At 37.7% G+C, this 26160-nt stretch overlaps 1 protein-coding gene across 2 annotated transcripts; it reads left to right on the top strand.

Annotated features, from left to right (window-relative positions):
- The first annotated feature begins 452 nt into the window (after positions 1-452).
- cyth1b (cytohesin 1b) lies at positions 453-25826 on the top strand. 2 transcript variants are annotated; one of them, XM_044101537.1, is made up of 12 exons: positions 453-808; positions 12496-12578; positions 17065-17129; positions 17367-17433; positions 18123-18241; positions 18395-18588; positions 19404-19552; positions 21584-21695; positions 22817-22893; positions 22980-23051; positions 23956-24110; positions 25208-25826. In XM_044101537.1, exons 1-12 carry the CDS (start codon positions 718-720, stop codon positions 25284-25286), a joined length of 1263 nt encoding a protein of 420 aa, XP_043957472.1. In that variant the 5' UTR covers positions 453-717; the 3' UTR covers positions 25287-25826. The 2 variants fall into 2 exon arrangements, with proteins under 2 accessions (XP_043957472.1, XP_043957473.1); XM_044101538.1 differs by lacking the exon at positions 453-808 and adding an exon at positions 5629-5792.
- Positions 25827-26160: the final 334 nt, after the last annotated feature.

The raw sequence follows: 26160 nt of genomic DNA, 5'->3' as shown, positions 1-26160 counted from the left end.
ACAACAACCTGGAATGACTTTCAAAAATGATCAACAAAAAAACAATGACAGGAAAGCAGTCCCAGAACATGATGCTACCACCACCGTGCTTAACAGTTTGTTCTACGTTTTGAATTTTTCTTGATAAAATCTCTTGAAAATCAAGTATCATTTTCCCTCCAATTCACAATTCTGGGCATACGAATGCTCTTTTAAGGCTCTGTATTCCTTGCTCTTATTACTGCGTGTTTGCTCAGCTCTGACTAAACTTAACTGGGCTCTGATGCATTGTGTGTAGGTGTGAAACAGGACGCTGCGAGGTGCATGTGTGTGTTTGCATTTGTCATCGCCACCAAAAATACTTTTGAACAACTGTTCAAAGTAACACAAGGAAGGGAGGAGGAGTTGGACGCCCATTAGCGCTAGCTGGACTCCTTTAAGTAAGAGAAAAACTTGAGAAAGACGGTGGCGTATTTTTGGTGTGGAAGAGAGCAGCTCAGGAGTGAGGTCAAGTGTGTGAGCAACAAGCGTGGAGGGAGGAGAGAGAGAGAGAGAGAGTGGAGTGAGAGTGTGGGAGAGTTCGTCAGACTCTGGTGATGGTCGGGAGGGAAAAACACAAACGCTTTATTCTCAGACAGCTTTTGACTGAGATCCTTCAAGAGAGAGAGGGAGATGCAGGGAGGTTACTGTTAATCTTAATCATTTTGTCAGCGATCTCTGAATGAATGCTGTGTTGTGATGGGGACTGTGAGTGAGCTGTGTGCATCCAGTTTCCAAGCTTTTCTCTGCCCTACTGTACGAGGTGGAGCACCTGCTGCTGCAGCCTCAGGTGAGCACTTTACTTATCTTATCACATGCTGTTGTGACCTGATGTCATTAAAATGACATGTAAAAAAAAAAAAAAAAACCCAGAGAGATAAAGTGGCTCCAGTGTTTAGTTGCTGTGGTGATCGCAGAGCTCTCTATATTTCTGACATTTCTGAGTTTGTATGCACACATGAGTCAGTGTGTGTGTGTTTCTGTGCATGTGTGAGAGCGTGATTTGAGAACATGACGCACTCCCATCACATTCTGGTCCAGGATCCTCCTCTCCGGTGGGGGCCGAAGTGACATAATCTCCATCTCTGCCCACTGCTCCCTGCTCCTCGCAGGTGGTTTCACGCAGCGTTGACACGCTCATTCAACAGCACTTATTTACACACTGAAAAGAGCTCGGCAGGCACTCTCACAGGTTAATTTGATGTGGCTGACAGCTTTTTATAAATACACAGTGTTGCTGAGCCCAGTCATTTTCCCCTTTTTGTTCCTCATGTTAATGTCATGGCCCTTAAAATTGTGAGAACAAGTACAAATTTTCAGATAAGCCTTTTAGAGCTGCAAGGAGTCTTCACCTCAGGTCATACTTTCCTGAAAACTTGACATATTAGCAGAAATATAGTTCCAGGTAGGAGTGCAGATCATCTGCATAGATGGCAAATTATAATTTTTCCTTTCAATTATATTCCTGCCAGTGATGGCCACACTTCCAATAACCTGCTAATAGCAACAAATTGTTTTATTTAGCACTTTTTCTAACTTTGAAATCATCCATCCATCCATCCATCCATCTTCTGTACACCCTTGTCCCTAATGGGGTCAGGAGGGTTGCTGGTTCCTATCTCCAGCTACGTTCCGGGCGAGAGGCGGGGTTCACCCTGGACAGGTCGCCAGTCTGTCGCAGGGCAACACAGAGACATACAGGACACACAACCATCCACACACACAGTCATGTTTTTGGACTGTGGGAGGAAGCCGGAGAACCCAGAGAGAACCCACCATGCACAGGGAGAACATGCAAACTCCATTCCGGGCCGGGAATCGAACCCAGAACCTTCTTGCTGCAAGGCAACAGCTCTACCAACTGTGCCACTGTGCAGCCCATCATCTAAACACTCCTTTAAATCAAGACTAAAAACTCACCGGATTTGCTTTTGAACCATAATAAATTAAACATTTACCAACGTAATGTTGTTTATGATTTTGGTGATGGCGCTCATCAAAATGTAATGTTTTTTTAAATTTTTGACTGTATGGTGTTTTCATTATGACTTTATGTTTTTGCTGAAATGTGCAATACAAATAAGCCAGATTTATTGATCACAGATTGGTAGATTGAAGATTGGTAACAGATCCAAAGCAACACTGTCCAGTTCATTTAGGGAATCCATTTTTTAAAGTACTTAAAAAAAAACAAAAAAACTCATTGATAATACAGCGCATTGCTCCAATGACATTTAAAGACAGTATCTTGGTGCACATATTTGACTTTTATTAAGAGTTTATATGATCCACATAAGGCCATAATTATGCACATAATTATACACCCCCACTAACATTTGGTGAAATGTCCTTTAGCAAGTTGCAGACCAGCTACACACTTTTTGTAACCACTAACAACATTCTGGCATGATTCTGACTCAACATTAGATCATTCTTCTTAGTAGAGTTTCTTTTAAAATCATCAGTTTCCTACCATTTTCCAGTATATTTAATACATTTTCAGTAAGCTGTAAGTCCTTCCTGTTCCAGAAGCCAAATGTTAGCCAGATTTATCCAAACCAATACCAGTGCCAGTCTGTGTTTGGGTTCACTATGCCATGCTCATTAAAACATGCTAATACCACAACCATTGGTGCACTTTTCTCAGGTTTGAAACCTACCTTTGTGCTCTAAACATGTTTCCAGTTATTGTGGACAAATGGTTTAATTTGTCATTTGCCTGCCTGTTAAAATTGTCTCTGAAAGGAATTTGGTTTGCCTACAAGGACACTTTCAGTCGGGCCTGAGGGGCTCCTTCCTTGGCCAACATCCTCTGAGTTGGTATTAATGTTCAAACTGGACAGGAAAACTGCTGTTCCATCATTTCCAGCAGCAAAACCTTGTGGCTCCTGGTTTGTTCCTAAACATCCTAAACTATTTTATCTGAAGGTGACAGTTTGGTTCAGTTGAGAGTTGAACACAGTTGAATCATTCCAATAAAACAGAGAACCCAAACGCCCAATAAAACCAGTTTCACAATAGATACAGCAGGCTGGTATTAAGCATACTGTTCTCCATAAATTTAGGAAATTCAGAAAAATGCCTGCAAACCGAAATATTTGATGAGAACTAAAATTTCAGCCAAAAAGAGAAATCCTTGACTATCGCTAGTGTCTGTATGTGTAATTTTAATTTTGACTGGATTGAGGGGATTCAATTTCAATATTTTATTTTTCTGAAATGATTAGTTGAAAGGAAGAAGATGTAATATCTTCAAAGGTTGTGAGGATCAGCATGAAACTGATCAAACATCCTTCAGCCCAACTTCTCAGATTGAAAATATTTATATTCTCTTCTTGTTTTCTGAGATAGTCAGACTAAGAGAAACTATCAGATAAAAAAAATATTCGGGAAGAGAAAAACTTCCATGATTGTAGCTGATTATTAGTCAAATTATAAGATGATGAAGAGAAAAAAATCTCCACAAAAGCACCACAAAAGTCAGAAAGAAAGCAAAAACTAACAGTGAAATAAATAAAATAATATGAAAAAAGACTTACTAACATTTATCAATAAATAACAAAGGGAAGTTAATTATAATTTAAAATGAATAACATTAAAGATACCAATGTCAGACAAAACATTAACAAAATTAAAACTTAAAAAAATAGCAAAACAATCAACTTTTTTTAGTAAAAAAAAATATATTAACACAAATTCAACAAAATGACTCAAAGTCTGTGCCCTCAGTCAGCTCTTTGTTTTTAAATCTTTGGTTTCTGCAGTTTATAATTAAACCTAAGGATGACTGAGCTTCTGTAAGAGAAATTAGTTGAAAAAAATATATTTAGTCAAGCAGATGACATGAGGCCAAGCTTTGGATCTAGATGAAAAACTCTGTTTATGGAGGGGGGGAAAACACACCATTCCTGTGGTTTAACATGGTGGTGGCTGCATCATACTGTGGGAATGTGTTTGTTGAGCAATAACAGGAAGGCTGGTGGACAGAGCTAACAGAGGGTAATCCTGGAAGAAAAGCAGAAGACTTTTGATTTTTATGCAGCCAGAGCTTGAAAGGTTTAAATTTCTTCTTCAGACGGGAGTCGAACTGAGAGTTAGTGGAAAGTTCTGAAAATCGATTTTCACAGATGCTCTCCACCCAATCTGACTTAGCTTGAGCTATTTGTGCAAATCTGGTAGAAACGTCCCCCCAAGGACTGCCCCACTTTTCAGATTTCTGTTTGTAAAACAACTGAAAACCATTTTACTTCCAGCTCACAATTAATCTTCCCAAAACACAGTAAGAGGTGATAGTCGCAAGATGTGAAAAAGTTGAAAATGTCTGAATACTTATTCAATTAGCTGTATATTAGGAAGCTGTCTGATTAAACTGTGAAATTCAGCAGCTTTTCCCCGACCGCCACGCCTGACCACATCCTGTTTTTTGGAGGGTCCAGCCTCTGAATAAAGCAGTGATTCAATCACACAGCTGCAATCCCTTGCCCTCTTTTTCCTCTGTCCTTCACTACACCCTCTCCTCTCCCTTCCCCTTTTGCCCGCTCCCAAACGGTCCATCTCTGATAGCACACCAGCTTCCCTTAACCTAATGTGTTTCTGTATGCCTCTGCTATTCAGCAGGTGGGGCTGTTATTTCAATTTCCTTTTTTATGTCTATCTTGTGAGCCCTGCTTCCTCTTCCTGCATAAATGTGGAAACAGCAATTTCTCTGCCAGGTATGTTCTAATACGGCTTAATAAGTTGGACAAACCCAAAGCCCAAAAGGTGCTTGGAGTACTTTTTAGCATGTAGGCTTTTTTTTCTGTCATACCTAGTTTAAAAGGTGCAAACCTTTAAAGAGAAAATATTATATCATGAAGGGTTTCCCCAATATAAAGAATTAGGCTTGAAATCATTCACCTCTCCAAGTGCTTTAATTTCTTGCTTTTTACAAAGATACATCTACTGTGAAGAAATTTTTTTTTTTACTCATCTACAATAGGTTATGCCACCAAAAAAAGAGCAGAGAAGAGTAGTTCTCCTGCTGTTAATGCTATGTGCTAAACCACTTTATATTAACTCATCATTTAGCCCTCTTCTATAACATTTCAAAAAGTTGTAGCATTGAGAAAGGGATTGTTGAACCTCCTGGACTATCTATTGTGCTCTCTTCTCTCTAATTTATCCCCACTTTTTCTATCAAATCTAAGTTTGGGGACTTAGGTGGCCATGGGGAAACTTGTTCTGTGTTGAATTGACCGTTTTTTCCTCTCCTAATCTGGTTGAAAGACCCAATAGCGACTCGTTTAATGTGTAGAAGTGGCGTGCATCAACTTTGAATTTAAAATGTCCTGATATTTCAAACTGTTCATCAGTGTTCACCTATATTTACCAGTTAAGTAACTTCTGAAGGTTGCACGGATTTTATTTATGGGTATCAAAGTAAAAGAGAATTAAAAGGTTTAACGTGACAAAATGTTAAGGACTTCTAAGAGGTATGAATACTTTCACATGAGACTGTTAATACATAAAACGTAAAGACGGATGCTCAAACAAAACGCAGATGTTTGTAAGGCGATCTCTGATTGGTTGCTGAGAGTTGAGGCTCCGCCCCCTCAGCTTCTCATCCACCGGCTGTTTCTCCGCAGCCAGTTGTCACTAACTAGCAGTTTAACGGTGACGGAGTTGTGGCCGAGGATTCCCCTTTGACCCGAACACTTAATTAAAAAGTGACCAAATAAGATTTCTTTACGGAAACAACGATACCAACATGGTGCTGAAGTCAGAAGATGGAGTCGGTGAGTTTCCAGACACGGTTTTCTTGGTTTTAATGCTTCGCTAATCCAGAGGCTAAACAGGTTAGCTGGTTTAAACTAGTTTAACTTTACGTCCTGGGATAACTGACGTCTCGTTTGTGTCCTAATATCACATCGTTAGGCGTGTTTTGGGTTTCAGTTTTCTGCCAGGGGAACAAGTCCTCATCTGGTTCATGTGTTAATGCTCTTTGGCAGCGCTTTATAGACTGACACAAGGGATCTATTATTATTATTATCTGGATTGAGGCCAGCCCTCATGGGGGGGGGGGGGGGGTCTGTGCTTATTGTGCAGCAGCCCGTGTCTCTGAAACCAATCAATACAGCCATTTATTAGCTGGATTGTCCTAAAAATACTCAGTTGACTTGACTTGATGTACTTTTGTGCTCTGTTTCCTAACTTGGAGCCAGGGAGTTGGACTCTGTCAGCAGTAGGAAGCTGTGGAGAAAACAGACCAAACCTTAGGTTATAAATCCGCCACCCTACACAGCTGTGCACTGGTGTTTCCTGTGAAAAACTGAGCTGCACTTTCACCATCTCTTCAGTTACAGCAGTCAGTTATAATAACCGGAAGACGGTTGGATCTAAGTATTGAGAACTTAGGAAGAAACACCAGAATCTGAGCTGAGTAAAACAAATATTTTCATTTCACAAACAATAATTAAATTTGATGAATATAGTAGATTTTCCACATTAGTTTAGAGCATTTGATCACTGTAGTTCCTATTGGTACTTATGTACAAATTTATACAAATTTGTCAACGGAACAGCGTATCAAACAAAATTATATATAAAAAAACATAAATTAACTTTGTAACTTTAGCAGGATCTGGTATGAACATTCAAAATGGAACTTAAAATGTAGAATGTTGGCATTTAATTGAATGCAATTTTGCAAAAAGTTGCTTGGATACAGTATTTGGTAATTTGTTTGCAAGGAATACGTTTGGACATTAAGGAATTTTTTTCTATTTTAATGTACCTTTTGTAGATTTCAGTGACAGTACTGTAAAGCTCAAGGAGGGAAGTGGCACAATCATGAAGAACAGTAAAAATTGACTATCAAACCATAATATAACAGTATTAGTTTCAGTGTATATATGAAAACTAATAGACCCATTTTGTCCAAATTTAATTTTTCATTATGAACTATAGTACAAGGAAATGCAAGAACAGTATTGAGAATATATTTTTCTAGTGATCATTATCATTACATTATCATCATTACATCACAATGCCATGTGAGATATTTTTACTTTTATTTTAGTACAAAGATGAAATTAGTTTGAGTTGACATGTAAAACTGTCAACTAACATATATTTATGTTAGTTGAAATTAAAATGAGTCTCCCTTTGCATTCCTTTGAGAAAATAGATTCTTATCTCAAGGATAACATTCCTAAAAGGCTTCCAACATCTCTAAATATAATATTATCTTGGACATAAAAACCCCAGAAGAAAGTCTTGTAGTCTCTTGTTGGCTAAATATTGGTGGTTTGCCAATAAGAACTGAATTGAAAACGATCACTTAAGTCCTTTTTTTTTTTAATCAATCATATGAGAACCACAACATTTTCACTTTACAATTTGATTTCTCCATAAATGTGTGCCGATCATGTTTTTATACATCGACTCTGATTCCTGGTTCTCTAAAGTCTAAGATATTGATATAAGGAAAAAAAAAGAAAAAGTTGTGTTTCAGCTCTTTTGATTTGCAGTAATAGTTTTGAATGCAGCTCTCTGCCTCTCTGGGTGCTCCATGTTCTTGTTAACATGACTGTTAAGTTAAAGGGTCTTTCTAAATTACCCGTAGGTGTGAGGGTGTGCATGGTTGTTAGTCCTGTGAGTCTCTGTGTGACCTTGTGATGAACTGGTGACCTGTTCAGGGTGGATTGAACAGGTGGACAGTTCTGTATTGTAATGTCCACCAGGTGAACAGCGGGAGTCGACCCGCTGGTCGACTACACACCGACCAGCGGATCTAGACCATGGATGCTTCAATTCATAACTTGCCAGTTATTATTCAGCCGATTGGTTCACCTTTAGTTTTTCACTCGCTCACACTCTCAAAACGTCCCCAGTTTCTCTCTCGGTCACATTAGGATGTTTTCATTTCCTGTACGTTCAGGCTTACATTTGTTCCCCACTCTTCTTTGCTTCCTTTCTTTCAGTTCTTACATACTGGACTTCTAAGCCTCGAGGCTGAATGAATGCAATCAGTAATCGGGGTAGGATTACATCAATCTTTTGAGCCAGTTATCCTCAGGCCAGGGAAGTCTAAAATGTACAATTATTCCCTTTTTTTCCCCAAATCCAGAATGGACAATTGATGCCTTGTGAAGAGTGCCTGACGGAGCATTTTTCTCTCTCTTATCACAAACAAACTGCTTTGCCTCGGGTCTCGGGTCATGTTCTTTTATGTGAACAAACACATGAGCTAAAACAAAACAATCTAGTGTCTGTGCCTTGCTTGTTTCTTTACCACTGGTTGTTTTAAAGACCTGCCTTTCCTCTTCATCGAGCCAAGGGAGGGAGCCTGCAGTTGATGCTCCCCTCCTTGGATGAAGGATGGAGCAGGGAGGAGACGAGATGGCCAGAAGGAGGAGGGAGAGAGATGAGAGTTTAAGGGTTTTCCTCCTTCACAGACACACTTAAAAAAGCTAAAGTTTGTCCTAATTTAGCTTCTGGCAGGCTGTGTTTCCTCTCCCGTCTGCAGTAATGAAGAGATTAGAGCGGCAGAGTGACTGAAGAACCGCAGGACTGACCTGACTAAGAGAAACTGGTGACTAAGTTCCATCCTGAGGTTTTTCTTAATTATCTTGGGCTGAAGTTGTTGTTCTGGAACCTTTAAAAGCTGTGGTGAAGAAGCCGAGCAGACGCCAGCATTTTCTGGTACGATCATCAAGATTGTGACACAAATGTGTAGGTGTTCAATGCGTCATCTTAACTTCTGCGTGAGGGTTTTTTTTTAATGCCAAAACTTGAAACAGGATGAGCGTGTGCATGCATGAGTTGTCACGTCTTCTTCAGAAAACTTGTGAAAGCAGGAAACTTCAGTTTAACGTACAGTAGCTGCAGATTGATTACTGTACATATTTTAAAGGATGTGATGCATAACCTGCTAACCACCGAGGCAGGGAAGGAGGATGGAGAGCAAACGTATCCAGAGCGGCTGATCATCAGTAGCTTTGCAACAACGAATAGTTGCAAGTTTCAGAACAATTGCAAACTCTGTGATTTGTGGAGCTGAGTTTTAAAAAGCAAACTTATGTAGGATGTGTCTGGATTGGGCTTTATAAGCTGCTATAAACAATCGAACCTATTTCCTCTTGCAATAAACCGTCGGAGGAAGTGAGTAAAGGCCAGTTTCACTACCTTTTTTCCTTTTTTACAACGGCGTGTTTTTCTGTTCTTCAGGTTAATAATGAAAGCCGCTCCGGCCTACTTAAAGCCTCCTCTGGGTGACAAGGGGATGTATGTGATTAGTTAGTGCGTCAATGGGTGTGTTCATGCACTAGATCATATCTAAACTGAAGTCAGACATTTGTGGGTATTTTTTGGGGGCATTAATTCGACACATCTATGCCTTACATTTATGGAAAAGGTTTCTAAAAGTAATGCTGTACATTTGTCACCCGTTGATCTGATTTGCATAAATCAGAAACAGTTGATCGTCACAGATTTCAGAGTAAAAACGTAAGAAAATAACCATTATGGTTTCCACATTAATTTTTCAGCACTGATTAATACAGCTCAGTGTAGGTCAGTGTGAAATCGGCATGACTGGTGATCAGAGTTTTATGTGGCTCTGTTCTTAATCCTCCTGTTAAACATTCATTTTTAATTTTTTTTTTAAATCTGGTCAAGAAGAAAAACTGTTATAAATTTCACCCAGCCAAAAACTTGTTTGTAAATATAAGGATGATAACCTGAAATATTTTGAAGCAGATAAGTGCAAGTTCTTGGAAGCAAGTGAAATGTGTGATCTTACTGCTGCCAATTTTTATTTAAACAACTGGGAGCAGCTGATTAGAGTCTCTAAAAGCTCAAATGAACTCTGACCCCAAATCCCAGAGGAGTAGAAAAGGAGGCGGATTAGCAGTGCTTTCCAAAAACTAATGGTATCATGCAGGACTTCCTGCTGTGGAATATCATGTGTGCTGCTCCAGGTATTAAGCTCATAGAATGTCAGTCAGAGGCTTCTTTAGATTCGATGTGAGACTGACTGCTACTGGGGGTCATTCCAGCTCACAGCATCACAATTCACATAGACTGTTTGAAGATATTTGAATTACACAAGTCACTCCAACATTTAATTTCCCTTTAGGATACATTTTTTAATTGAATGTTACAAGATTTTGAACGCAGAAGTATTGATGGCTATACTTTACTAGTTGTATTATTGCGCTATTTGTATCTGTAGGTTTTAATTAATGTACAAATATTTGGACGAATATCCCCAATTTGACTGCAGCAGCCATTCCACTTTTTTCTGAAAGTTTTAAAGACTGCCAAGTTGGAACAAAGAGTTTTTAGCGATTTAGTCTACTGTGTTTGACCAAGAAAATGTACTGATAATTTATGTAGTCCATGTAGTAAGTGACCCTGATTTATGCATTACTGGTGATAAAGCCTGTTCTCACTGTGTGCTCTGTTTCTGCAGAGTAACGTTGTCATGTAAGCAGAGAGAACTGAACAATATGAACTGATTGAAATCCCTCAGCAGGATTCCTCTAATGAGGCTGATTTTTCCTCTGACTGGTTGCTACTCCACTTTAATTGCTCTTTCTCTGCTTTATTTTCTTTACTTATATACGTTTTTGAAAAAAGCATTGATGAAGCCACCTTATGAAATAATACATTAACTACTGCTTGCTGTGTCTGGGAATAAAAAAATGTAAATGTGCCACAAACACCACAATCTTACTTTCCCACCTGTTGCCGGCCTTCTTCCTCTTCCTTTTCTTACGTAAATTTTCTTAAGAAAAACCACCAGACTGTCTGACAGATCAGAGTTGGCCTATTTATCATGGCTCTGCAGATATTGTGTGTGTGTGTGTGTGTGGTACATGAACGTCTGTTCTATCGGAGCACACACTCGGTCCTGTGCAGTTATGGGTGTTTTCCAAGCAGGGAGGAAGCCAACACTGTAATTTGAGCTTGTAATTGTAAAGTATGACATGAAATTAGCTTCCCGTACTTATTTTGCTGACATTCCTTTTGTTGGAGCTTTTTGGTTTTGGTATTTCACTCTGCTGAAAGCGTAAATCTCTCCATTTAATAGTTAAATAGTGCCAAGCTAATTCATTTGGTTGGTTGTTTTTGATAAATGTTCAGTATTTTTTAATTCCCTATGCTAATCAGAGTAATTTAGGAATTAATATTTATTTGCCAAGTATTGTTTTTATGCTAGGCTAACACAATGTTCGCCCTTTTGTTTTGATATCACTCAGTTCATATTTCACCTTAGAGCATGTTGGTGCTGCTACAGTTCATTGTATGTGGGCAAAACTTGACAGTTCTTCTTTATAAATGTTTTCTTTTGCTTCAAACGTCATGAAACTGAATTGGCAAGTCTCAGGTGCTGTCTGCAGAGCGACAGAGCAGAGCAGGTCACATGACAAAGACTGTGAGGCGAAGCAGCCAATACCATCTCTCTTTCACTAGAAGATCAAAACACACATTTGACACTGTGAGTTTTTTTGGTGATGCCAAGATTAGTTTTCATTGGTTGCCATGGTCTGGACTCTGAACCGAATCCAGGAAGTGAAGCAAAACAGGCTTCAAATCACTAATAAAATCTTTAATTTTAATTTAATTTAATATTTTCTTAAATAAAAGCACAAGATTACAAAGTTCCTTCAAATAGTTAACCAGAGCGATTGAGATTACTAGACTATCTATATGTAATAAAATCCTAATAAGAGTATTTCACATTACAAAACAATTTCTAGTAGAAAATGAGAACACACATCTTATTTTTTTCCATTGTTGTAGCTTTTATAATTCTTTAATCACAGAAATAACTACTTAGAAGTCTAACACTCAGTGTTTTGTTTATGTTAATTAACAATTACTTCATGGTGGCAAAATCTGTCATCATAAGATTAAAAAATCTTTCAAATAATTGTTTAAGTTTTCTATTTATTAAATCTTGCAGTTGTGTGAATTTAGTCCATTGTCAGCTGGCTCCTCCTTTTGTTTTATTCAAGACTATCTTTTGTGTGGGGTTAAAACCATTTAACCACTTTCATTATTCTGAACTAATATTTGTTTTTTATCGGATTAGTGCACTTTTCTATTGCTCCTATAAAACAGCTCGGAGCTAAATTGACATGTCAGTGCTTTTATAACCTCCCTTTGTTGTTCTTAATATAAATTTTTGTCCCCTCCTTTAATTAGAGCATCATTATTGTAGTCAAAAGATATAATTTCAGCTTTATGTCTGAGATCCTGTTTGTTTTGGGCAATGAGCTTGAGTCCGTCTTCCCGTTGGTGTCTGTGGTAACTGGTGGTGTAATCTGATGGAGCCCAGATTGTGTTGCCATAGTGAGCCAGAGCGGTGGGACTCTCGGGTCTCCGTTCTTCTGTTGTTTTGAAGTGTGTGTGTGCGGTAATTGCATTGTGTGTAGGATGAGGGAATATTTGATCTCTATGCCTGAGTGCTGGATTCGTTTCTGCCCTCAGTGCCTGATGATCTGAGTCCAGAGGAGCGACAGGAGCTGGAGAGCATCCGCCGCAGAAAACAGGAGCTGCTGCAGGACATAAAGGTAAGGACGACCCTCAGAGACTTTCCTCCTTCTGTTTTTATTTCTCATAATCATTTCTCAAACTGTAAACGGATTTCATCTAAAGCCTTTGCTTGTAATAGAATCACTTGTTTGTGTTTAGAGATTTGTGCCCACTCTTGTTGCATTTAAAAAAAAAAAAAAAAACTAGACTGAGTGTATGAATAATAATGAAAGCAGTTTGGTGATATTTCTTATTTTCTAAAGTTAAATATATATCGTTTTTAGCATAAACACACATTTAAACCTTCATCTTAAATATTTTGTTCGGGTGATTATATGGTAGAGCAGGGATTGAATAAATATGGAGCATAATGCCGTATTTGCTGAACCCCTTTTCCTCTGATAACCCTAAATAAAATACAGTTGCCTTCAGAAGGCACCTTGTTGGTAAATCCAGTCCATCTGTGTGTAATTTAATCTCAGCATAAATCCAGCTGTCCTATGACACTGCAAAAATACAAAACCTTTTCAAGTTTATTTGGTCTAGCTTGTACTGCAAATATCTTATTTTAAGTGTACTAACTTAAAAGTAACTTTTCAGCAAGATGTTTTAAGTCAATGATTGCTTTATATTGTTTAAAAAGTACTAGTTCCTCTGGTAGATTATTCCACTTGTAACATGGGAAAAATGTCTGATTACTAGAGAAATAATCTGCCAGTGGAACTAGTACTTTTTCATCAATATTAAGAAATTATTTATTTAAAACAACCTATTAACATTTAATACCATTTGTGTTTTTGCAGTGTAACTCTGAAGAAGTTGCATCTAAAATCCAGTTAAGAATCTGTAGTGAGACCTGAAATTTGATGTTTCCAATGCTCTCCATTCACTTTTGATTTTTGAGAAAAATGAACAAAATAATAGGGGAATGAGATAAATTACAATAGACTGCTTCATACAAGTCAAAAAACATATTGATACTCACCTTTATCAAAGAAAGAAGTGAGGACAGGAGTGAAAGTCAACAGAGTGTTGGAGAGTTAATTACCAAAAATGTGTAACATTTAAACATTGGCGCTCACTGCTGCGTTGTAGGTCAAAAAGTAATCTGTGTGTATGGCATCGAAACCAAGAGATGGTTTCATAAATAATAAAAAGCTCCATTTACAAGGTTAATATTAAAATTAGAGAGCCAGTCCGCCCTCAGAAAGCACTTGGTTTAACATGAGAGTTGGTTGATAGCTCATCTACTTATTATCTACTTTAAAAACCCAATGCATGAGAAGAAAGTCAGGGTTTCCCCCAGTGTTTTATAGACCTGGGGGGCCACCAGGCTTTACTTGTGCCCCCACCAGGTTAAATATCGCTTATTTACTTAAGTATTTTTAAAATGTTTGCATTTTTAACACTTTATAGTTGCTGTTCAGGTAATAATCTTCCAATCTTTCAATAGCACGTAATTATCAAGTGATATTATCAAGTTTCCTGTCAACTTTAAACATTTTTAACTCAAAAACACGACGGCCTGCTGGATGAATGACTGCCTTAGCGCCCAGCCACCGGGCTTGGCAAGTTTTCTGGGGAAAACCTTGAAAGTACATTATTTACAAATATAATTTGATAGGGTTGTTCCTCTGGTTTAAAGCCAGGTTATTTCAAGAGGAGTTGTTTATAAAATGCAGGAGAAACCCGGATTATATTTCACATGTGAAACCTTGAGGTTGCAGCTGTTGTTTGCATTTTCTCCTCGTTGTTTGAATACCAGTCTGTGTCTCCTCCCAGTGTCCTTGGGTGAAATTAGACTTTCATGTCTGGACCAGCGAGTCTAGTTGGGCTGATGGGGGTCAAAGGATATGATCACTGTACACAGACGAGACAGATGATCCTCTGTGTTTGGGGGCTGGGGAGCCCCACATATAGACGACCTGCAGGAACAGTTTCTCTCCTGCTTATGCCCCCTTTTACAGATAAATCAGCTTAGAACTTGTTAACCTTGTTTTTAAAGGGACAGGACAGCAATACCTAGGGAATGCAATACTGTAAAAAAAACAAAAACTAGATGTCCTTTTTTTATATTCAGTTGTTTTTTGGTCACATTTATGTGTTTCAGATATCAAAATACATATATATCAAAGATTATAAACTGTTTTCAAATGACATTATTCATTGAGAAGAGAAATAATTACTCCCTAAATTTAATAGTGCTTGTACCGAGTATTTCTTTGCAGATTTGTTTGATTTTTGGGCACAATAATAAACGTCTTGTTTAAGGTCTCATCACAATATTGTTATCTTAGCCTAGGCTTTGACTAGGACAGTCATAATTATCATTCTGTTGAGCTATGAAGACTGGGATTTGATGTTTTGTTTAGGAACTAATTGTACTTCTAGCTGTCAATCTTTAATTATAGGAGCAAAAGGCTGTTTTTTCTAGAGTCTTTAAACGTGGTTTTCTTATTTTAAACAACAAAATGAATAAAGCACCAATATTTTTAACTCTTTCGTCTGTTTGGCTAACTTTAAAATGTATAACTGGTAATTAAACTGGTTAAGTAATTACATGTTTGGGTCTATTTGATCAGCAGTGACAAATAAATTATTTCAAGTAAATGAAGATATATGTTTTACATATTTATTTAATAGAATATCTGCATTTATTTATTTACATAACATGCATTATACATTTATTTTACATTTTATTTTATTGAAATAAGAACACATACAAAAATATTAGCTTTTTTTATTTACTGCATTGTGAATCTGTAGTCTGTGATAACACCAAATAATAATGAATCTGTTTTTTAATTAGCTGCACAAACATGAGAACATGGAAAATTAAACTTGGACAATATTAACTGTGGGAAAGTGCAAAATTGTATTGTCTTAGGTTTTGATTCAATCTCAGGTTAGAAAATGTCCTTAAATCAGACTTTAGTAACTATACCCAAGATCTTCTAAAACGATCCTGGGTATCAAGATCACATTCTGCTAAAATGTGATTAAAAACCCAGACAGGTGTAAAAAATGACTTGATAAGTGGATCCAGATCAAAGTTTTATGAGAGTTTGTGATTTGAAGTGGCTGTTTTCTATCTGCAGCCTGCAGGCGGTGACGATGTGCAAACTGATGAATGTCATGTTGTTCTCCGAAGCTCCGCCCACTTTCAGCCTCAGGGACAGATGGGTTATGAAGCATGACATATTGCAGTAATACAGAGAGAGTGCATTGTTTCTGGGTTTCTGGGAAACAGAATCAGGGATAAATTAAAAAAATTGTATTTAGACGTTGATGTTTTTTAAATATTTGACTCCAGATTTGTCTTCTGTTTCTGTTCTTCAGCCTTCTGGTCACAGGATTCATCACACCGTCTGCAAAACAGATCAAATTTAGTTTAATGATATTTTCCAAAAGAAGTGTGAGAAAAAACAGAAGAATAGAAAACTGGTTTTCCAGACTTTTAATACCAAGTATTATTCTTTCTCTCTTTCTCCTCAGTCCATTCTTTCTTTTCTTCCTCCCTCATGTCCTTTTCCAACTTTATTCATACCTCTTTTCTCTCTTTCTTTGCTTCTTTGTTTCTTTCTTTCTTTCATTCATTCCTTGGTCCATCCTCCTTTTCTCCCTTGTTCCATTTGTTTCTTTCCATTATTCTATCCTTGTTTCCTTGCCCCATTTTCCTTTCTTTTTGTCTTTTCTTTTTCTTGTGTCCTATTCTCCCTTCTTTCTTTCCTCTTGTTGCTCTCTGTACCATTTGTCCTTCTTCCCTTCCCTTTTCTTCCCTTCCCTTTTATATCCTTTATTCTCCTTTGGTCCATTCTTTCTTAGCTTCCTTTCCTTGAGTCCTACTTCCCTCTCTCCTTCTTTCTTTTTTTCTTTTTATGCCATTTTCTGCTGTCCTTGCTTCTTTCCTTCCTTAGTTTTCTAACTTTTTTTTTTAAATATCTGCTTTAAATTCATGGTGAAACTTAATATTTTGTATTTTAAAATGAGCATAAATGACTGGGAACTCTGTGAATTTAAGTTTTAAAAGTTGTTCTCCTTCGTCTCATAACCTCGGACTTGCCTGAGCAGCTCCACTGATCCGGTCGGTCTTTGATCCGTCATATTCCCGTCTTCTCCCCAGCACCCAGACAGACCTGTGGGGGCGTCAGGGAGGGGCGGCCCGATGAATCTGGGTCAGTAAAGGGAAGAGGGGGTGAGCGATGACCCCAGAACAGGTGCTGCAGCAGATCTCTGCAGAGCGAGGCCGTTTCACAAAACTCCTGCTCAGAGGAGGAATCGCTCTGTCGGGTCAGCACTGAAACATGGCGGCTCTTTTTTAGGAGGTTTAGTGGGTTGTCACTAGAGCGGGAGGTGCTGGTCGTGATGAGCTGGTCAGTGGGTTTTTCTGAAAGAACGAATCAAAAAATATGCAATCTATTTTAATAATGAACTTAAACCGTGACTGTTTATGTTATTTACGTTTTTGTTGTTGGTTTGAAGCTGACCAAATTTCCCCTGTTCCTCTCCTCTGTCGCCTCTCAGAGGCTGAAGGATGAGATAGCAGAGGTGACCAATGAGATTGAGAACCTGGGCCTGACTGAAGAGAGGTAAAGTGTCCCTCAAATACCGTTTCTGTGTGCAGGCAGCGCCGCTCTGCTCAGCCTTTGTTTTACATTCACAGACAGAAAACGTGTTTACGTCATCCTTTTACACACTGTTTTGATTATGCATCATCTTGCTTAAATCCATTTCATTGAATTGCTAAAATGAGATTACATTTGTAGAACTGAACTGAACATTTATTGTTAAGTGCTGAGAGTATTTTTTGTTCTATTTGATTGCAGGAAAAGCATGCAGAGGAACAAACAGATGGCCATCGGCCGGAAGAAGTTCAACATGGACCCCACAAAGGTGAACGCATGAGTCAATCTCTTCATTTAACAAACTGTTACAGACTTTTAAATCTGTATTTCAAGCAACTGTTAATAACTTTTTCTCTGCACCACATAGAAAATCATTTCTATGAATGACATGATGATCACCAGCAGCTTTGAGAACAGAATAGATGTAAATCTGTTTTAGCTTCTCAAAGGCTAAAAATGTCCAAGAAATACCAATTCAACATAGAGTGTAGAGCTGAAGCGATTAATTGTGACGAATCAATTATTGAAATAATCGTCAATTAGCTTAGTAATTGATTAATCCTTAGCTGGAGTACACAGACTAATTGCTGAAAGAGCAACACACACAGTGCAGCACTTAAATTAATGTAACAACATTATCGCAATTAAACTAATTCTCATAGTCTGGACAGAAGGGATGATTCAAATAAACCTTTTTGAAAATATTTTCTGCCTGTTTTTAGAAAAGAAAGCAAGAAATCAAATCTGAAAAATTGGAGATTTTATTGTAAAGCCATGTTGCTGACCTCTACTCCGCTTATTGTTGCGTAGGTAAAAACAATCACTCAATCTTTGGTGATTTTAGTTATTAAAAATAATATTTTTTTTTGCTTGCTGAAACAGATTAATTTTGTTCTTATTCCGTTGGTATTTTCGGATCCCCAGGCTGAGTTGCTCGTTTTCATTTCTCCTCCTCAGGGGATTCGCTTCCTGATCGACAGCTCTCTGCTGAAAAACACCAGTGAAGACATCGCCCAGTTTCTCTACAAAGGAGAGGGCCTCAACAAGACGGCCATCGGCGACTATCTGGGGGAGAGGTGCCCTCATTTAATTCACATTATTGGACTTATGATTCAGAATGTTACACAAGCAGCTCCAGGCGAGCTTTAATGCCGATCTGTTTCATCGTTTCTGATATCTAACGTGGACTTGTGGGTGTGTGTCTGTGTGGGATCCTGTGTGTCGTGCAGAGATGAATTTAACATCAAGGTTCTGCACGCCTTCCTGGACCTGCACGAGTTCACGGACCTGAACCTGGTCCAGGCGCTGCGGCAGTTCCTGTGGAGCTTCAGGCTGCCGGGCGAGGCCCAGAAGATCGACCGCATGATGGAGGCCTTCGCCCAGAGATACTGCCACTGCAACCCGGGCGTGTTTCAGAGCACCGGTGTGTGAGCGCCGGGTCGCCGGTTCAAACACAGAGCGGTTCTGATGTGCACACAGAAACGTTAAGGGTTCAGAGTGGGGAAGAAGAATGAGATTTTACTTTAGAGTTTTCAGGGATTAGTGTTTTAAAAAGAAAATAAATGGATTAAAAGGATTCCACATATCGTCTTCCTTCCTTCTTCCTATCATTCCTTCTTTATCCATCACCTTTCTTAAGTCTTTCTTTACGTCCTTCCTTATGGCCTTCCTTACTTAGTGCCTTCCTTCTTTCCTTCATTAATTTCTTATTACTAAATTAGAAATTTAGTGATAAATTTCCTCCCTTTCTTCCTTTATTATTGCATGCCTTTCTTCCTTCCTTCTTTCTTCCTCCCATCCTTCCTTTTTCCATTCTGCCTACCCGTATGTCTTCAACTTTTTGTCTTTCGTTGAGTCTTTCCTTCCCTCTTTTCTTTCCTTCCTTGAGTCTTTCCATTTTCCTTGCGCCCTACCTTCGCTTTTTCTGTCCTTCCTCTTTCCTTATCCTTCTTTATTCCTTCTCCTTGTGTCCTTCCTTTATTCCTTCTCATTTCCTTGTCCTTCCTTCTAGCCTAAATTCCTTACCTTCTTGTTTCTTTTTGTCCTCCTTCCTTCTGTCCAACAACTTTCAGAGTCTGGGAATTTAAATTAAATTGTATTGGAAGCTGTAGAGAGCAGCCATCAGGTATCAGTTCCAGGTAAAATCACCTGAAAACTGAATAGATTTTTATTCTCAGGAAAGCCTCACATAGAAGTTTACTACAGAAACTTGACCTTCAAGTTCTGCCTATTTTCCAGATACATGTTACGTTTTGTCGTTCGCCGTGATCATGTTGAACACGAGTCTGCACAACCCGAACGTACGAGACAAACCGTCAGTTCAGAGATTCACTGCCATGAACAGAGGAATCAACGACGGAGGAGATCTGCCTGAGGATCTGCTCAGAGTGAGTCCAGTTCAGTTTGTTCTGAGAAACTCCTTCCTCTGCTGAGGCTCATTTCTGTGTGAACGGATCAGGGTCCATAGTCTTACACCGTCTTTTAAACATGTCTGGTTTGTGACGGCGTAGCAGTCTCACTTTCAACTTGTGCTTAAAGTGCACATTATAAACTACATACCAGTTTTTAAATTATGTTAATAGGCCAGGTAAAACCGGAGTTATGCTAAAATAAGCAAATTATATTTTTCCGAACGTCAGAGAAATGTCAAAAATCGTTTTTTCCGGTTATGTGAAAAGGATTGAGCTTCCACACGTAAAAAACAAAACGCAACATTGGATTCCTTTGTTTTTGGAAATCTCAAATCTTCAACAAATAACGATGGGCTGTATTTTGTTGCTAAGAAACCAAGTAAAGTTGCGCAAGTAACCGGGAAAGAGAAGCGGAACAGAGTAGCGGCAAAAGCAGTGAGATCGGGAAATCAATGCTAAATTTGGATATTGGAACGACTAGTGGCATCCACTTCGTAATTTGTTTTTAGCTTCAATTGTGTTACAAGAATTTTAGCTCCACAAACTTAGCAACATTAATTCATATCAATTGTGGGCAAATAAAAAAAACAAAGAAAAAGAAAAACATTTTAATTGCACAAACAAAAACAATTGCAGCTCTAAAGTGGCGCAGTTGACTGACACAGAATTTTGTTTAATTTTGTAACCATGGACTGGCTGTTTGACCTTTGACTTCTGGAAACATTTGATATTTGTGAAGCGATAACAGCACAAACAAATTTTTTGCTGTGCAAATATTTGACTCTTAAATTTATTTAATTTGAAAAAGATGGGGAGGCCATCTTCACTCAGGTAAAATGGATTCATTTAAATATATTATTATTATTTTTATTATTATTACTATTATTATAGATCTGTTTTTTGAGTGGGACTAAAAAGCTCAATCAAAGCAAAGCCTGTAACGATGCAAACGCTTTTTTTCCCCCCAACACTGTCGCCACACAGTGACTTGCGGGTTGTTTTGAAGCTATTGTTCTCCTGCTAATGTCAAACAGAACCGTGGTGACCACAGCACCATGGATGTAGCCAGACAAGAGGTCAAAGTTCAAGCAGTAACCACAGCTTTTCCATCAGCAGCTGCAGCTTCATTCACAATCAATCCCTGCTGCGCTTTTCCTGTAAACGGCTTCCATGTTTACTCTGTAATCCATACTCTGACCGTGTGTGCGTGTGTGTGTGTGTGCGTGTGCGTGTGTGTGCGTGTGTGTGTGTGTGTGTGTGTGTGTGTGTGTGTCATCCTCATGACATACATTCAGCAGTGAAACTCTATACACTCTTTACAACAAAGCTTTACTTATTTTGTAGAGATCTGGGGAAACAACTATAGAACCTCCAACATATTTAATTTCTGCCAAAACAAGTTAGAAAGATATTAAATCACATTGAATAGAACCAATTAAAAACCAATTAAACAAAGCTTTGGTTTATCTAGTTTAGGTTTGCTGAGTTGGGAAACTATAAAACTGCACAAAGTAAAAAATAATGAGCTCCTTAAAATACTCAGAAAGGATGTAAGGAAAAGGATGACAATACAAGCTAAGAGTGAAATTTAACTCAAAACAATCAAGTATAAATATTAAATTAAAAAGTATGTGAATAGTTTGTCAGAATATCTTTTAGTAAAAACATAACGCAGTTTAAAAGGGACTTGAATATTCGAAATCTGATTGAAATCTTTGTGATGGTGATTTTCTTACTTTATTAAAATCCTTTTGTGTTCCTCTGTTTTTCTTTTGGGTTTAAATGTTGGTTCTGTGTTTTCTGTTAATATTTGCTTTACTAAATTTAGTTTAAATTTCTTTCTAATAAACACTTGTAAGCTGAGTAGCTTCAGCCGAAACCTTTTGACTTTGTTTTGAATCTAATTCACTGGAATAGGAGGGTTTATTGACTGTTATTATTTATTTTAGTGTGTGTTTATGTGTCTTAGATTTAATAAGACTTTATGTCTGTTATTATAATCTGCAGAATCTGTACGACAGCATCAAGAATGAACCGTTTAAGATCCCAGAGGATGATGGGAACGACCTCACACACACCTTCTTCAACCCCGACAGAGAAGGCTGGCTGCTAAAACTCGGTATGTTTCCTCCTGTTGTTTTAAATGTATTAAATTAGACAAACAGAAAGCTGCAGTTGCTTTGTGTTAAAGTTCTTCTATTGACATTCTTCCTGTTTGTGTTTCATGGTTTTGACTCCAGGAGGTACGTATTGTTTCGTTTCACCCTCAGTGCACCGCTTCGCCTCCGGCTGTGTGTGTGTGTGTGTGCGTGGGTGTGTGTGTGTGTTTGCTTTCCTTCACAGCTGCACTCAGAATAAATGCTCTTTAACGTCCCACTTCCAGGGTTCGTACGGCTGGAAATCCTTGAAAAGGCGTGAATTCAGTTTGGTGTTTTCAAGGTTGGGAAGGTGCTTGATATTCAAACTGCACAGTTTGGTAATAAAGTGAAATTTAACATTTGATTAAACCAGATATTTTCATTCACCTAATACCAAGACACAAACCATGTGAAGTTAAATCAGACAAAATGTTCCTTGTTTTATGTTAGAATTACAAAAATGATTTAAAAAAGAACACTTTTAGAGATTTCTTTTCTTTTATTTGTAACTTTCTTTGTATATTGTGTTCAAGCATTTAGTTTGAGCAGGAAGGTAATTTATGTTAACATGATTTGTTTGGATTGTTTCATTGCAATGAATATTTATTATTCCTAATAGCTCAATGATTTATTGATTTGTGTCATTGAAGTAATATTTATACCTCAACGAAGGTTATTGGAAATGGGGGATTTGTCGTTAAATTAGCGTTTTTATTTTCTCTCGCCAGAAAGAGAGATTTCAAAACATAAAACTTTTGTTATATTTTAGTTTTATTGCTGAATCTCAAGATATTATTAATAGCATTAAGAAATTAGATTATATAATAAAGAACTGGATCTGTCTCTTTTTAGTTGATTTGTATTGTTTTTATCTCCAAAGTGGTGATGGAAAATGTAGAAAACTTTCCTTCAAAATGCTCAAAGTGCTTGAATTTTCCTGTACGAACCCTGGAGTTCACATTCTGCTTTTTGCTGCCTCGTCCTGATGTGAAATCCACGTCTGCTTGTGGCATTTTAACCTCTGCAGGCTTCGCTGTACTTTGATTAACCTGCTGATTTGTGCCGCAGCGCGTCGGTTTTCTGAAGTTTAATCTGTCCTCAGGTGGACGAGTGAAGACCTGGAAGAGACGCTGGTTCATCCTCACAGACAACTGTCTCTACTACTTTGAATACACCACAGTGAGTGCTGGCCTGCAGATGAAGACTCTCTGCGTTCTTGTAAAGTCTGTTCTTGTAGAGTTATTTGTTTGATTTGTCTTCCTAAGGATAAGGAACCCAGAGGGATTATTCCACTGGAAAATCTCAGCATCAGAGAAGTTGAAGACTCAAAGAAACCGGTAAACTTTTTATTTTATAAGTTTCCACATCTGGTTCAGAATCAGATTTAAAAGAAACAACAACAAAAAAAACATAGAAAGTTGACAAAGAGCCTAAGATTTCTGCAATACTTCCTGTTTAGAAGAATGTTTTTGTGATTTTGTTGTTGTTGTTTAAATGATTGTGCAATCTATAATTTAAGTTTATAAAATTATTTCCTTCAGCTTTTATACTTTTAGCTCCACCAATATAACATATATATATATATATAAACTTACAGCTCCTGTGTCGTCACAGAGACGTTCACTGTTCATTAAACATCTTTTATCCTGGAACAAAAAGCTCTTAAAAGTTACAACTGAAAGGTTTTCTTTTCTCTCTGTGGTTCTCAGTACAAACGGAAAAATTTGTTTTCACATTCCTAACACTAGATCACACTTTGTGTCATTGCAACCGCAAACCTTAATGTATCTTATTGGGATTTTGTGTGAAAGAACAGAAACTGAATGAAAATGATGTATATCATGATAACAAATTACGCTAGGCGATAAATTGTCTCAGAAGTTATCGCGATAAACGGAGAAATTTGTTGTTTTGAGGCCATATTCAAGTAACAATGCAAATACTCTCTCTCAAAGACCAATAAACTTTAATTTCTAAAGAACATTAAACATTGGAAGATGTTTTAAATATCCAAAATAAATAAACCAAACAACTGAAACAACAGATAAAAAGTACAGAATTTTATTTTTGTCATTCAGTTTTTGGCAGAGACAAAAGCTCATTTACATTTATTTATCATGCAATTAACTGATTTATTGCAACCGGCGGTTTTCACATTCTAATTTGGGATGAAATAAAGAAAACATTTGTTTGTTTTTTTGTCTGTGTTTTGACACCCGTTCTGTCTTTCCTCGGTCCCAGAACTGCTTCGAGCTTTTCATCCCCAACAACAAATACCAAGTGATCAAAGCCTGCAAGACGGAGGCGGACGGCCGCGTCGTCGAGGGCAACCACACGTTTTACAGGATCTCTGCTCCGACTGCAGAGGAGAAGGACGAATGGATCAAAAGCATCAAGTGAGACCTTTAACTTCTTCTGCCGCACAGAGCAGAATCATGTTCAAAGGTCCAAATCTCATTTCTAGATAAGATCAAAGCGCCAGAGCATCAAACCATGATCAAATCTCTCTAATTAAATTTGCTTACAGCTTAAAATTGAAAGAAACGACACTTTGTTTACAAATGGTTGTCTGTGACTCTTCTGCTCTGATTGCTTTAAATTTAGAAGAAAATTTATCTTAAAATGCAACAATATTTATAATTTTCAGTCTTTACATTTCATAAATTAACACTTTGATTGGAGAGAGTTGGACTAAGATTTGCGTTTCATTTGAAAATTAAACCTAAAAGTTAATAAATGTTTTATAGAGTTGGACAACTGATGGTGGGATTTTTGTAGTTAGCTAGAATCTGTTTTAACTTTTTTGTCGAATAAAATCTCTTCACATTATTACTTTTTCTGTCAATGTATTTTGATTGTAAAAATATTCCAACTCATGATAAATTTGGGTTCAGAAATCTTGTTTAATCTTCAGGCGCTTCTAACTTATTTTTATACGACTTGTCGATAATTTTTGACTCGGGTTTTGTTTTCGAAAACCAATTAAACAGGTATCTGCGACTTTTACCATATTTTCCCATATAATGCTGAATTAGGATTTATTTAGAGCCACAAATGTTTAAAAACCCTAAACATAGAATTTAAAAAAGGCAAATAAGTTTGGATAAATATCTACTTCAGGTTTAAGGTTTCAAAATAAAGAAAAACATTTGCAACGTTTGCAGAGAAAACAATATTGTTAGTATCTTTAGTATCATTCTGTTGTTGAAAATCAATTCATCACATGAAAATTATTTTTTAAAATTATTTAATTTACCTTTGGGATCAACAAAGTACTTTTGAATTGAAAAAAACCCAACAAGTAAAACCAGAATTAGTAATTAAATAGATATTTAAAATGGTAGTTTATAATTTTAATTATTCTGTTGGATGAATGGACCAAACTCGACAACACTGTGATTCATTCACTCAGCCTTTGATTCATTGATGTAAACTCAGTCCTTCTTCTTCTTCTTTCTCTTTTCCTTCTTCTTCTTCTCCTCTCACCCTGCAGGGCCGCCATCAGCAAAGACCCGTTCTACGAGATGCTGGCGGCTCGGAAGAGGAAAGTTTCATCCCTGAAGGGGCTGTAGTTGTCGGAGGACCCATCTCCATGACGACGACTCTGTTACCTTCAGCGCCGACTGCCCCATGATTCCTCCCATGTTTGACCCAAACGTCTAGCTGGTTGAGTCAGTCAGAAGCCTTACCTGTGCTTGGACTGTTCCCTTTATTTACGGCGTAATTGAGTCATATTGACCCGACGGGTTTTTTCACGCAGTTTTTGGTTAAGACCTCAGACTGCTTCTCCAGGAGAGAAATGCAGTAAAACCAGTAAAAATTACTGCAACTGGAATCAAACAGGGAGGGAAGAAATGAGAATTTCTTATCAAATCTTGTTGCATAAATCCCAGCAGTGCTGAACGTTACTGACTGGTTTGTAAATGTGTAAACGGAGATCATGATGAACGCAGCCTGGACCTTCATTCTGACCCATTTTCTAACTGCTTGTTTGAAATGAGGTAATGCTCAAACAGCTTAATATTTATTCATCCACATTTCCTGTAATTTATTGTTTCTTTTCCTCGTATTAAAAATTTGCACCAAAAAAAAATAAAATAACACGACTCATGTTCTGGTTTCTAAGTTGATAAAATCTCATTTAAACAGGATTTGACCGTAATGATCCGACTGATTAGAGGAAATTAGAAATGTTCTCTCCACAGGTTGAACATTATGACTGGAAAATCTCACTCTGTCTTCTGTTTACAACCACTCACTCATGCTGATGCTTGCTGCAGATAAAACCGTTTAAAAGATCTTATCTGCAGGACATTTCTGTCAGCAGCAGCAGCAGCGTTTTCTGCCTCTTCCTGCTGATCTGATCGCACCGGGTTTTTCAGCACAAACGTGGAGGTCAGAGTTGAGAGGGAAGTGGGGAGATTCCCCGTCTAGACTCATGACCTG

This window comes from Gambusia affinis, linkage group LG20, assembly GCF_019740435.1.
Source record: "Gambusia affinis linkage group LG20, SWU_Gaff_1.0, whole genome shotgun sequence".
Lineage (NCBI taxonomy): Eukaryota > Metazoa > Chordata > Actinopteri > Cyprinodontiformes > Poeciliidae > Gambusia > Gambusia affinis.
This window is presented reverse-complemented; position numbering and strand designations above follow the sequence as displayed.

Excerpts from the sequence above, each read along its gene's own strand:
- cyth1b (XM_044101537.1), top strand. The coding sequence starts at position 718 with ATGGGGACTGTGAGTGAGCTGTGTGCATCCAGTTTCCAAGCTTTTCTC. Across the intron at positions 17,434-18,122 it reads TCAACATGGACCCCACAAAG|GGGATTCGCTTCCTGATCGA; the intron begins GTGAACGCATGA and ends TCTCCTCCTCAG. Across the intron at positions 21,696-22,816 it reads AGGCTGGCTGCTAAAACTCG|GTGGACGAGTGAAGACCTGG; the intron begins GTATGTTTCCTC and ends ATCTGTCCTCAG.